This window comes from Perognathus longimembris, chromosome 12 (genome assembly GCF_023159225.1).
Source record: "Perognathus longimembris pacificus isolate PPM17 chromosome 12, ASM2315922v1, whole genome shotgun sequence".
NCBI classification, from domain to species: Eukaryota; Metazoa; Chordata; class Mammalia; order Rodentia; family Heteromyidae; genus Perognathus; species Perognathus longimembris.
Window position 1 is genome coordinate 57,329,256 of NC_063172.1, and position 12,595 is coordinate 57,341,850.

General features: G+C 42.1%; 1 protein-coding gene across 1 annotated transcript in view; it reads left to right on the forward strand.

The window, feature by feature from the left end:
• Xkr4 (XK related 4) overlaps positions 1-9,819 on the forward strand; it is a 390,630-nt gene extending 380,811 nt beyond the window's left edge. The window contains exon 3 of the mRNA XM_048358754.1: positions 8,484-9,819. Coding sequence (XP_048214711.1) covers positions 8,484-9,430 — 947 coding nt within the window. The 3' untranslated portion in view covers positions 9,431-9,819. The remainder of the gene's footprint in view (positions 1-8,483) is intronic.
• Positions 9,820-12,595: the final 2,776 nt, after the last annotated feature.

A 12,595-nucleotide genomic window follows, 5' to 3' on the forward strand; every position in this document is an offset into this window, starting at 1 on the left:
GACAGGCAGAGACAGACAGAGAATGAGAGAGAGAGCTCAGGAACCACATTCAAGTCCTTAGTTCAAGCACCAAGGAGAGAGAGAGAGAGAGAGAGAGAGAGAGAGAGAGAGAGAGAGAGAGAGAGAGAGAGAGAGAGACAGACAGACAGACAGACAGACAGACAGACACACATACACAGAGAGAGAGAGAGAGAGAGAGAGAGAGAGAGAGAGAGAGAGAGAGAGAGAGAGAGAGCCGGTATGCTGAGGGACGGAGCTGGCAGTGTCGTGTGAGGAAATGGATGGCATTTTAGTGGAAAACAGAAGGATGAGCACCTGGAAGTGAGTACCCTGAGAGCAGCTTTCCAGGCTAGTGTCGTGAGACAAGAGCGCTGCTTTACGGCTTCCCAGCTTTACGGCCTTAATGACTATTAAGAAAGAGTCACAAAAGCCGACGGGCAGAAGCGGAGCCCTGGGTACCGGGTGAGGTGAGGTGAGGCGGGTGCCCCGGTGGGGGCCTCGGAAGATGTCAGTGTCGCCCCTGCTCAGGGTGCTCGTGTGTTATGCACACGCTGGTGCACTTTTAACCCATCACCCAACCGTCCTTTCTCCGGGGCTCGAGTTGGGCCGTGCCAGGAGGCCAGGGCGCCGCCGAGGCCGCAGCCTTCGTCCCGCCCGGAGCGGAGCAAGGCCGTGCCCTTCCCTTGCTCCTATCGTTTAAGCAGCTCGCTGTTTCGCCTGCACATCTGGAATACCCTTCCCTCGTTTCCTCCTTTCTTCTCCCCTTCCTCCGCCCTCCCTCGGTAAGGTCTACCTCCTCTTTTCTCAGACACGGTGCGATGCGCAAAGACTTAGAAAGGTAGACAAAACAGGAACTTATCATTGCCTAAAGGCTTCCTCTCGGGAAAGTCACAATCATTAAACAAACACAAAATTAAATAGAATTACAAATTGGTTAAGCCTCTGAAGGCAGAGGCCGGTGTATGTGGTATGGAAACACGTTGGTAGAAAGAACAGATTTCCATTTGGAAGCTAGAAATAGTCTGAACGTTTCCAAATAAGAGGACCCTTAGATGATAATATTTCCAAGTGTTTCATCTGACATTCTAGCCCTTTGCTTGTTACTTCCTAGAGGGAATATTTAAATTAAGATGATAGAGCTTTCTCCTTCAAAGTCCCCCATACCCTGTCAATCATAGGCTACATTGCAATTTTCTGTAATTTAAAGAATTTCTTTAAAAACAATTATGTTTCTTGTTAAAACTGCACCTAGATACTTACCTTAAAGAGGAAGTTTACAGGCTACTTGTGACAAAGATATAATATAGAGTCTATTTAATGGGAGCTACCAGCAGCCTTTAAAGCAATCTGGAATCGGAGCAAAGCCATAATATTCAGAGAAAAGATTACAGTAATGAATAGCTACAGAAGACTCTCTTAGTCCATCTTCAGTGGCTATAACAAAATTCTTGAAACTGGGTACTTAATAAAGAGAATCTACTTTAATTCATTTACCTGGTTGGCTTTTTTAATTCCCATTTTTAAAACTTAAAGTAGAAAATGATGGCTTACATTATGATTTTCATACTTGTATTCTTCTTTTTAACATCTTGATCTCAAGTTCCATTCACTTTCCTGCAAATGACATGATTTTATTCTTCTTTGTAGCTGAGTAATACCCCCATTGTAGATCACATTATCTAGTCATCTGTTGATGGGCAGATAGGCCGATTAGCTAGGCTGAACTAAGCTTTTGTGAGAAGTGTTGTTGTAAACAGGGGTATGTGAGTGTCCTTATTCTGTGCTGACTTATGTTTCCAGGTATATATGCCCAGGAGTGTTTATGGCAGGTTATATGATAAATCTATTTTAGGTTTTTTTTTTCAATATGAGAGTTTGAATGCAGGTCCTTGAGCTTGCTAAGCAAGTGCTCTACCACTTGAAAATGTCCCCAACCCTTTATTTGCTTCAGTTATCTTTCAGTGTCTTAAGTTTTTTTGCCAGGCTGACCTCAGACCATGATAATTCTACCTATGATCAACCGCATACCTGGGATCACAGCAGTATGCCACCATGCCCACATCATTTGTTGAGATAGGGCCTTGTTAACGTTTTTGCTCAGACTGGTGAACTTTAAGTCTCTAAAACTTTGCTGTTCACTTGGACTTCATGGCACTGAGGTGGTAACTAACCACCCACTGTGTCATCCATATCAGAGTTTTGAAAAGCACTAAGAAGGCCACATGTGTGAGCTGCCTCACCTGACCTACTTTTAACTTTTTGAGGAAACTCCATATTGATTTCCACAGAGGATGCACTAATATACATCTTCACCAACAGTTTATAAGGGTCCTTTTTCTATATCATCATCTTCATAGTTTGTGTTCTTGATCATGGCTATTCTGAGTGGGGTAAGATAGAATGTTAATGTGCCTTTTGGATTTACATGTCCCTAATGATTGCACAGGCTTTTTTGTGTATGTACTGGTCCTGGGGTTTGAACTCTGGGTCTGGGCACTCTCCCCAGGCTTTTATGCTCAAATCTAATGCTCTACTGCATGAGATACAGTTCCACTTCTGGAATTTTGGTGATTAAATTGAGACCAGAGTCTCAAGGACTTTCCCACCTGGACTGGCTTTGAACCATTATCCTCAGATCCCAGCCCCTTGAGAAGCAAGGATTACATAGCTCTGGCTATCATACAGACTTTAAATAAGGTGGATTTCTTTCTTATTTTGAGCTGTCTTTAAGTTTTTGGAGCAATTCTGAGGTTAGACATCCACAATATCAAGCATTATTATATCCATACAACTATTTTTTAAAAAGTAGTCCCAAGTTAGTTGACTTTCAATGCAAGTGGTAAATTCAAACAATATTATGATTTAATAAACTTTATTTTTTTAAAACAATCCAAATGGAGATCAGGAACAAGGGAGAAGAACAGTAGAGCAAAAGCAGAAATGGAAGGGACAGACCAAGTGCTAGAAGGAAAAGAAAATAAGGCAGAGAAAAACAGAGAGAGCCTAAAGGAAAATGGCATCTAAAAGAAGAAAAAGAGGGAAGAAATTTTAAAACTCTGCCATTCACTTGGACTATATGATATTCATTTCCATCAATCCCTTTTGAAGTGTTAATTTTCTAACTACCCAGTATGAGACCCATACCCTTATTCTGAAAAGTTATTGTCAAAATCGGCAAGCATCTTAGACATTCTCTCTGAAACTAGCCTCTGGCTTACAAGCAGTGTCTTTCATAATTCATCAGAGGGGTTAGCAGTAGCCCTCTTAACCTAGAGATTTAAAGATCAAAATCCTTAGATTATAATATTTCCAGAGGTATTAAACTATCCCAGCCTTATAGACATTGAATTGTTGTATCTAAAGTCAGATTGATCATCTGGACTGGAATGCAGAGGATAGAAAAGCATTTGTATTAGGTGGACTCATTCTAGAAACAGAGCAAAGCACCAGGCTGGATTTGAGAGGACTGATGGCGTAGTATTTCAATTGAGCTGCACATAAATCCCTGTCCTTAGAACTGTGGCAGCTTACTTGGAAATTCATGTTCCCTGTCATTCTGAGAAAGGCATTGCATTAACAACAGGGGGGATAAAGGGGGGAATCATGTTGCTTCCAGGAGAAGACAAAAGTTGTCACCTTCGATCAGATTGCTTCCAGGTAAGATCTCACAAAAACCAGTCAGACACATAGCTCTGGTACTAGAAAAGCATAGCAGGCAAGGTGGGAATTTGCTGTGTGCTGCGCTGGAGCCAAAGAAGGAGTAGGAAGACTCAGGCGGAGAAGGGAAGATGGCCCAGCACTGCATCCTAAGCAATTACAGTAGGACTAGCAGATAGAAAAGGGGATGCCAGAAACGAGAGGAATAGAGCGATTCATCTAAAATAAAGAAGAGATTAAACCAAGTGATTGGTGCTTTGGGGGATAGTAGAAGCTGGTTATACATTTGTAAGGTGGAGGGGAAAGTGCTTATGGAGAGAGGGTGGAATACAGATGGAGTTCAAACCCCAGTAATGCAAGAAAAAGAAAAAATAAAAGAATTAAAGTATGTGTTGTTAGCTAAGGAGTGCTCCGAGCTCTGTGATCAGATGGTCGAGAGAGCTGTTCTCCAAAAATTAGGCCGTGCCTTGATGACAAGATCTTTCTCAGCACTGGAAAGATTCAAAGTTATTTACATAAACAGCAAAATAAGCATTCTGTGGCAAGTAGGAATTTGTAATTGACCTATTGTAATTGATGGCACTTTGTTATTGGAAGTAGATTAGAACAGGAGTGTTGCAGGACTTCACTCTAAAATGGCCCCATATTTCTACTCAAACATGTACATGTCTTATGAAAATTGTTAAGCAGGACATAAAAAGAAAATCATAATCAAATGAAGAAAAGGAAATCTTTTTTTTTCTAAAACAGAGGATTTTTTTTTTTTTTTTTTTTGCCAGTCCTGGGGCTTGGACTCAGGGCCTGAGCACTGTCCCTGGTTTCTTTATGCTCGAGGCTAGCACTCTAGCCCTTGAGCCACAGTATCACTTCTGGCTCTTTCTGTTTATGTGGTACAGAGGTATCAAACCCAAGGCTTCATCATGCTAGGCAAGCACTCTACCACTAAGCTACATTCCAAGCCCAAGAATTTATTTTTTAATTTAATTTTATTGTTAAGGTGATGTACAGAAGGGTTATAGTTACATATGAAATGTAGTGATTACATTTCTTGTCTAACTTGTTACCACCTCCCTCATTTTTTTCCCACCTTCCCTCCTCCCCCAAACCCCCAAGTTGTACAACATATTGTCTTGTAAGTATCGCTGTTGTGAAGAGGAATCAAGATGGACATAAAATTCTTCTCCACTACAGATTATTTAATTCTAAGATATGTTTCTAGAAAGCAAGCAACACAGAAACTAGATACCTGCCTATAGTCCTGACTACTTGGAGGCAAAAATCTTGGGTGGAAGGCAGATCTAGACCAAGGTAGTGAGTCTCTGTCTCAAAAACAGAAGGATGTCACTGGGTGTCAGAAGCAGAGCCTGTAATCCTAGCTACTCAGGAGGATGAGACCTGAGAACTGAGGTTCAAAGCTAGCCGGGGCAGGAAAGTCTATGAAACTCTTATCTCCAATTGACCACCAAAAAGCTGAATGTGAAACTGTGACACAAATGGTAGAGGCACTAGCCTTGAGCGGAGAAATCTCAGAGAGAGTTCCCAGGAGTTCACTCCCCAAGACTAGCACTGAGTGAATGAATGACTGAATGAATGAACGAACAAACAAACCAGAAGGTTTGAATGGTAGAACACCTGCCTATCATGTACAAAACCTTGGGTCCAACGCACAGTACTCCAAAACAAAAAGGCAAGATGTTTCTTCTACTGTCAGTAAATCAACTAGAATTCTCAGACTATCTGTGGCACACAGTGTGAGTTTATTCATTCAGGACTTGAAGATGAAGGGGTGGAGATGACAGGGGAATTGGGAAGGCTGTATTTTCTATTCTTTTAGAGTTAACAGATAATTTTATGATGCTATTTGTTACACACTGTGAATACATTATCTGAAAAGCTTGCAACCAGTAATATTTCATACTCATGACTGCTTTCAAATTTAGAAATATTTAGATATACATAATGGTATATCTTAGAGATGGGACTGGAACTGAACACATAATTTATTTATGCTTATATACCTCCTGTGCCTGAAGGTCACTGCATAGAATTTTTCATGCAGCTGTGTCTTGACTGTGACTCCTCCCATGAGAGTGTAGAAGTTTTAATTTGTGCTATCACAGAGATCCTCCAAAAGTTTTGAGTTTTGAAGCATTTAAAATTTCTAATTTTTGGATTACAGATGTTCAATCTGTATTTTTTCCCTACTGCTTTAGAAAAATATCTCTATGTAACATGTTCTTATGCAAACTGGTAGAAACTGACTTCCATGGTCAGGTCAGACAGTTATTGCCTTAGCACCAGGAATGCAGTGGTTTCCTGCAGCAGCTGGTGTTGAGGTCTATCATTCCAACACAAGAATGCCCTAGTGCCTCATTTAAAGGCAGAATACAGTGTATTCAAAAGGCTGTAGCATATGCCTGTAATTTCAGCACTACTGAGGCTGAGGAAGGAGGATTGGGTGTTTTAGGTTAGTTTGTCTGGGTAACTGGATTGTACCTCAAAAATACAGAGAGGTAGAAAGAGGAGAGAGGAAGAGGAAGGAGGGAAGGGAGAAGAAAGGAGACAGGGAAGTGGTGGGGAGAGAACAAAAGAGAGAGAGATGACAGAGGAGGAAGAGGGGGAAAGAGGGAGAGGGGAAGAGAGGAAGGAGAAAAGGTGGAAAGGGATCGAGGGAGAAGAAAAGAGACTGTAAATTTATAAATGGTACAGATAAGAAGCAAGAATGAGCGTCTAAACCATACAACGGTGTTGAAATCAAAATAGCCCTACCTTTTCCTCTATGATCTGATATTCATCATGAATATATTGTTCACCCATCACTATTACCACTTCTTTTCTTTCCCTCTTATTTTGCTATTATTTTTAACTGTCCCTCCTTTCCTCTATTCACTCTTGAGTTTGCTATATAATTGATGCTTCTGTTTTTCATTGGAAAAAACATGTGTGTGGTTCTCTGATGAGCCTAGAAATATCTCCCTAGATAGCTGCCCATCACTTATAGCAATGAAGATGTTCATGTGGCCAGAAAAATCCCTGACATTCCTAGTACTTATATTGGGTGTCCCACTATTTTTGCTGGAAGTATGAGAAATAGTGGTTGGAAAATGTTTTCTTTATCAATAAAAAACTTTTGGAGTTCACCTTACTCAAGAAGGATGAGTAAGAAATGATTGCTGGAGTTGAATGGGTCTTTTTCTGTCAGATATTGTGACTCTTTTCCCATACAGTCATTTTTTTCAAAGATGATAGACAACCTTTTCTTTTCTTTTCTTTTCTTCTTCCTCTTCTTCTCCCTCTTCTTCTTTCTCCTCCTTTTCTTCTTTCTCCTCCTTTTCTTCCTCCTTTTCTTCCTCCTCTTCTTCCTCCTCTTCCTCCTCTTCCTCCTCCTCCTCCTCCTGCTCCTCCTCCTCCTCCTCCTCTCCTTCCTCCTCCGCCTCTTGTCAGTCATGGGGCTTGAACTCTGGGCCTAGGCGCTGTCCCTGAGCTTTTGCTTGAGGCTAGCACTCTACCACTTTTAGCCACAGCTCCACTTCCCTTTTTTGAGAGGTTGATTGTAGAGAAGAGTCTGATGGGCTCTCCTGCCTGGATTAGCTTCGAACTGTGATCCTCAGACCTCAACCTCCACGTAGCTAGGATTACAAATGTGAGCCACCGACACTCAGCACAAGAACTTTTCTATTAAAGAATTTTTAAAAGATAAATGTACTAATTCGATTATAAGGACTTGACAATCTATGTACTTTCTATTATTGCCAAAAAGGGAGAATATGGCCTGGTTATGATTTATAATATATCTCGGGAGGCAAAAGCCAAGTGGATTTCACAATCTATGAGTCCTTTCTTGGCCTTGTAAAGTCTGGGTCCAGCTCCTAATGTAAACTAAATCATCAGTCTGATTGTTGTAAACATGGCAGTCTCCAAAAGAGCTCTCCACTAGGCTGGTGCATTTTTAAAGGAGCCCTGTCTACATATGGGCCACAAGCATGAACTTCCAGATATGGTGGCTGGAACAAGCATCCAGGGATGCAATGAGAATAATTTACAAATTCTGGAAGATGTTCAGAGGCAACACTAACAAAATGAGTCTGATAAATGATAAAATTAGAGACGTTTCTGAGAGTGATTTTGATATAATTTGGATGAACAACCATGTGATTCCATTTCTTCTTTTGAGGAAAAAGTAGTAGAAAGACAGAAGCTGTAGGGAGAGTATCAATTAGGATGAAACGCACTCCCAGGTCTCAGAAAAGCAATGCCAACCTTGTGCTATGAACCCCAGCCTTTATGTTGAGGAAAGAATTTCGTCTGTTGGGCCTGAACTCCATTTATTCTTGCATGGAAACAGAAAGCAAACCATCCAGTCTTTCTCAGCATAGAATATCCAGGCTCACAGGGAACTTTGGAGGGAGCACTTTATTGAACCTCATTTTCAGTGACTGTCCAAGGTAATGCAGGTTTTAAGTGGTCAAGTTGGAACAATGGCCAAGTTCTGTTACCCTCCAGTCCATAGCAGTTTCTCTGTTACACAAAAGTGCCTCCTTGGTCTATTTACACCAAATATCTAGAAAGCTAAATCTCACCCCCGTTTCTAGACCTCACGCTGCTTTGGGGCAGCTGTTCTCACAACTCCAGACTTTCTCCATACATCTGGCACTTCAGAGAAACAAGGGTTCAGATCACCTGTGAGTTCAGACATGCAAAGAAACCGAAAGCTTTTGCTGAAGACAAAGCTAACCTGTCAAAAGCCACCGGCTCCGGGTGACTTGACTTTCAGGGCCATCACTGCCCTTCCCTTTTGACCGATGTCTTCCTGTTTGCGTTTGTAGGTTTCACGGCCGCAGCCTCCCTCGTGTCCTTGGCTTGGGCCCTGGCCTCCTACCAGAAGGCCCTGCGAGACTCTCGAGACGACAAGAAACCCATCAGCTACATGGCAGTCATTATCCAATTCTGCTGGCACTTCTTCACCATTGCCGCCAGGGTCATCACGTTCGCGCTCTTCGCCTCGGTGTTCCAGCTGTACTTTGGGATCTTCATCGTCCTCCACTGGTGCATCATGACCTTCTGGATCGTCCACTGTGAGACCGAATTCTGCATCACCAAATGGGAAGAGATTGTGTTTGACATGGTGGTAGGCATCATCTATATCTTCAGCTGGTTCAACGTCAAGGAAGGCAGGACACGCTGCAGGCTGTTCGTGTACTACTTTGTGATCCTTTTGGAAAACACAGCCCTGAGCGCGCTTTGGTACCTCTACAAGGCTCCCCAGATTGCAGACGCCTTTGCCATCCCGGCGCTGGGCGTGGTGTTCAGCAGCTTCTTAACCGGCGTGGTGTTTATGCTGATGTACTATGCCTTCTTCCACCCCAACGGGCCCAGATTTGGGCAGTCACCGAGCTGTGCTTGTGAGGACCCCGTGGCTGCCTTCTCTCTGCCTCCGGAGGTGGCCACGAGCACCCTCCGATCCATCTCCAACAATCGCAGTGTGGTCAGCGACCGCGATCAGAAGTTCGCAGAGCGGGATGGGTGCGTCCCTGTCTTTCAGGTGAGGCCCACGGCTCCATCCACCCCATCCTCCCGCCCACCACGGATTGAAGAATCCGTCATTAAAATTGACCTGTTCAGGAATAGGTACCCAGCGTGGGAGAGACATGTGTTGGACCGAAGTCTACGAAAGGCCATTTTAGCCTTCGAATGTTCGCCGTCTCCCCCAAGGCTACAGTATAAAGATGATGCCCTTATTCAGGAGCGGTTGGAATATGAAACTACTTTATAAGACAAAATGACTTGCAGGAGCCACGAGGTCCAGAGGAAGGGGTGACAGCAGGGCTGTGGCAATAATGACACTTCATCCTAGAGTAGGGCAACAGAGCTGTCATGCTCTTAGTTTGACCATTATCATGATTATGGTTTGCTCTTCGGTCAGCTGACTGCCTGCTGCTGGTCTCCTTTCCAACCAGCAGCTCCAAGAGCCTCTTACTCCACCTGAAGGGGCCACGCAGCTTCGTATGACTGTCCTATCACACTCCCCCAGTATCCTCTTGGAGTGCATCCATCAGAGGGTACTATTATTATGGAAGATTTTGTCTCTAAACAATAGGGTGTTTTGATGCAGTTAACTGATTTTTGCATAAATAGATCAGTCACACACACGCACACACACACACACACACACGTCCTCTATCAAAATAGCTTAGGAGATTTTCCTTGATACAAAGCACTGATTCCCACAGGAATAGAAGAACAAAGAAGATAAAGAGACTACATCTCTCAAGACTCCAGGAGAAATAAAACAGCACTGCTTAGAGAGGAATTCAGAAAACATTTTCTCACTTGGAAACTACTATCATGTGTGAAAAAGCTATCCAACGGACAGCAGACTCAAGTGTGTCTACACATTCATTCATATTAATGGAACAGTTCATGTTCTACACATTTCAGGATTTGTTATGTTAAGTTTTCAGTTGAGAACATCCTTTATGACAGAAATCCTATGCAGCACGTGTATGGCTTTCAACAAGACCAAGGAGCTCGATAAGCTTGTGATGTAAATTCAGTGGTTACCATGATTCAGTATTCACTTACAAGATTTTAATCCACGCACAAAGAGGATGAGTGGGGAGGGGCAAATTGAGAATTCTGATTCCACCTTGGAATGTGAAGGCAGAACCACGGGGAAGGGCCCGAACCTGATCTGTTTCTCGATGTAGAATACCAGGCTTCCTCTGTGTGTGTGTGAACAGGTGTGATTCCAGAAGATGCTATGCCACATCTTTCTAGTGCCAAATTCCATCCAACCACAAAACTGTCATGGAAGCCCAAACAATGGAAAGTAAATGGTGTGAGGCCCCCATAAAATCAAACAAGAGAAGGAACAGTCAAATTCACTGTGTACAGATTTACCCACTCCCCAGTCCAAGGTCAAAGTGATGTGTCTTCTAGAGGCTTTGGGACACTTTGTAGTAAGAATGGAAATATTAATATGGGAACATTTATGAATATGTTATGTGGAAACCTTCTGAACTGATTGAAGGCTTATCACTCTCTCAGCTAAGATTTGTATTTGAATCATCTGTAAAGTTACACTCTTACAACAAGCTTCTGGGTTTTAAATACCTCCGTCCAGCAAGTAACCGCCCCCTGCTTTCTGTTCTCTGTGTCCTTGGTCATGGTGCTTTTTGTTGCATTAAAAGTGCCGGTCAAACTTTGATAGTATTTTTTTATAGTTGGTGCAGAGTGGAATAACTCATGGATTATTTCAATATTTTTGTAATAAAAATATATAGGGTATACATATAGGCCTCATCACTTTTTTTATAGACCTGAAATCATTTCAAATACTTTAAGCATCATAATCAATTGGGATGTCAGAAACCAGTCCACAAAATCATCAGCCTGCCTCGGCAGATCGAAAACACTTGTCTCTTGCAAGATCACCTACTTTGCAAGTTGGTGCCCCCAGGAACCTGGCCAGGGGTGCTATCAGAATATCAGGTGAAGAGAGAAGCCGTCTATCTAGTAAGGGCTTGTCAAGACTGGCCATTGTTTCCCAGGAAAACAAAGGTATAAATGATTACTTTCATCCATCCATTATAACAAACGACCACAGTGGAAGCCATCTTAAACTTCCTTCCCTGGTTTTATATGAACAGAAATGATATTAAAGATTAGTCAAATCACCTTTAAAAACAACAAAAAAAGAAGGAAAACAGTTTCACCTAATTATCCACTTATTTGGACTGTCTCACAATCATCAAGTTCTAGAGCCACCACCTGTACAATGGATATGTCATCCAGAGACCACTGTCCCCAAAATGACAGCCACAGGAAATGACAGAGGGCTCCATCTAGGACTCCTTTTGGTACAAAGCCCCAAAGCAATTTTTTTAAGACAAGTCCGTTTTTATCAGTAGATATATTTCTTTGTATGCCATGATTTTATCCTCCAAGCAAGATTTCCACTAAACTATCCTAATCTTTTGTGGGGATGTGGGTATATTTCCTAACCACTGGAACAACTCCAGGAAGTCATTGTTCTTGTCAGCACATGGGGAAAACATACCGGCCCCACTGTAGAAGAAGTCATGATCGTGGCAATTTCTTCACGTTTGTGCAGAACCATGAGTTATTAGCTTCAGTAGTTCCAAGACAACTTTTAACTGATAGTCTTTTGGAAGTTGAGTTTCTCAGCTGAACTGGACCTCTGACTCCATGAGTAGATAACAAATCACAGTATAATAATGTCAAGCAACATAACCACAACCAGGCCCGGCCCCTTCACTCTTCAGTCATGTAAGTGTGAAGTTATTTCTCAACTTGATCCCACAGGTAACATGTTCAGAGTTGAAACTGTTACAAAAGAAATAAAAGATAATGTTCTAGTCTTTGTCTCAGATTAGCAGACATGAAGGTGTAAGAGCTTTGAATTGTTCAGTCATTTACCAAGTATTATGAAAATTGTTACCCAACGCACTTGAAGATTATATTTTAGTTAGTGATGAGTTCTTGATAAGAAAGTGATAAATTTCAGCTTTCAAAAAGCTACAACCACAGGATAGAGGAAACATGTCTTCAGAGATAAATCATGATTGAATCATTTCATCTTGCTTTCAGGTTTCACAAAACACAACAATGTATCAGAGTGTTGTGTAAGGGCACAGGCCCAGACAGGAAAGTATTAGGATTTAAAGAGACATTCCCATTGGACAAAGGAACAAAATTTAATTTTTATATGTATGTTTTATGTTTCCTACATCTTCTGATGTTGAACCCTCCACAGAGAGTAACTAGAGAATAATTCAGAAGAGTTGAGTGACAAATGGGAACTCATTATCCCCAGCCTGGGATTCCTGTGGCCAACTCAATGTCGATGCCCTTGAGAGGGGCTCTGTTCTTAACATTCACTCTTTGCATAGGAACATGATATTTTCTAACAGGAAAA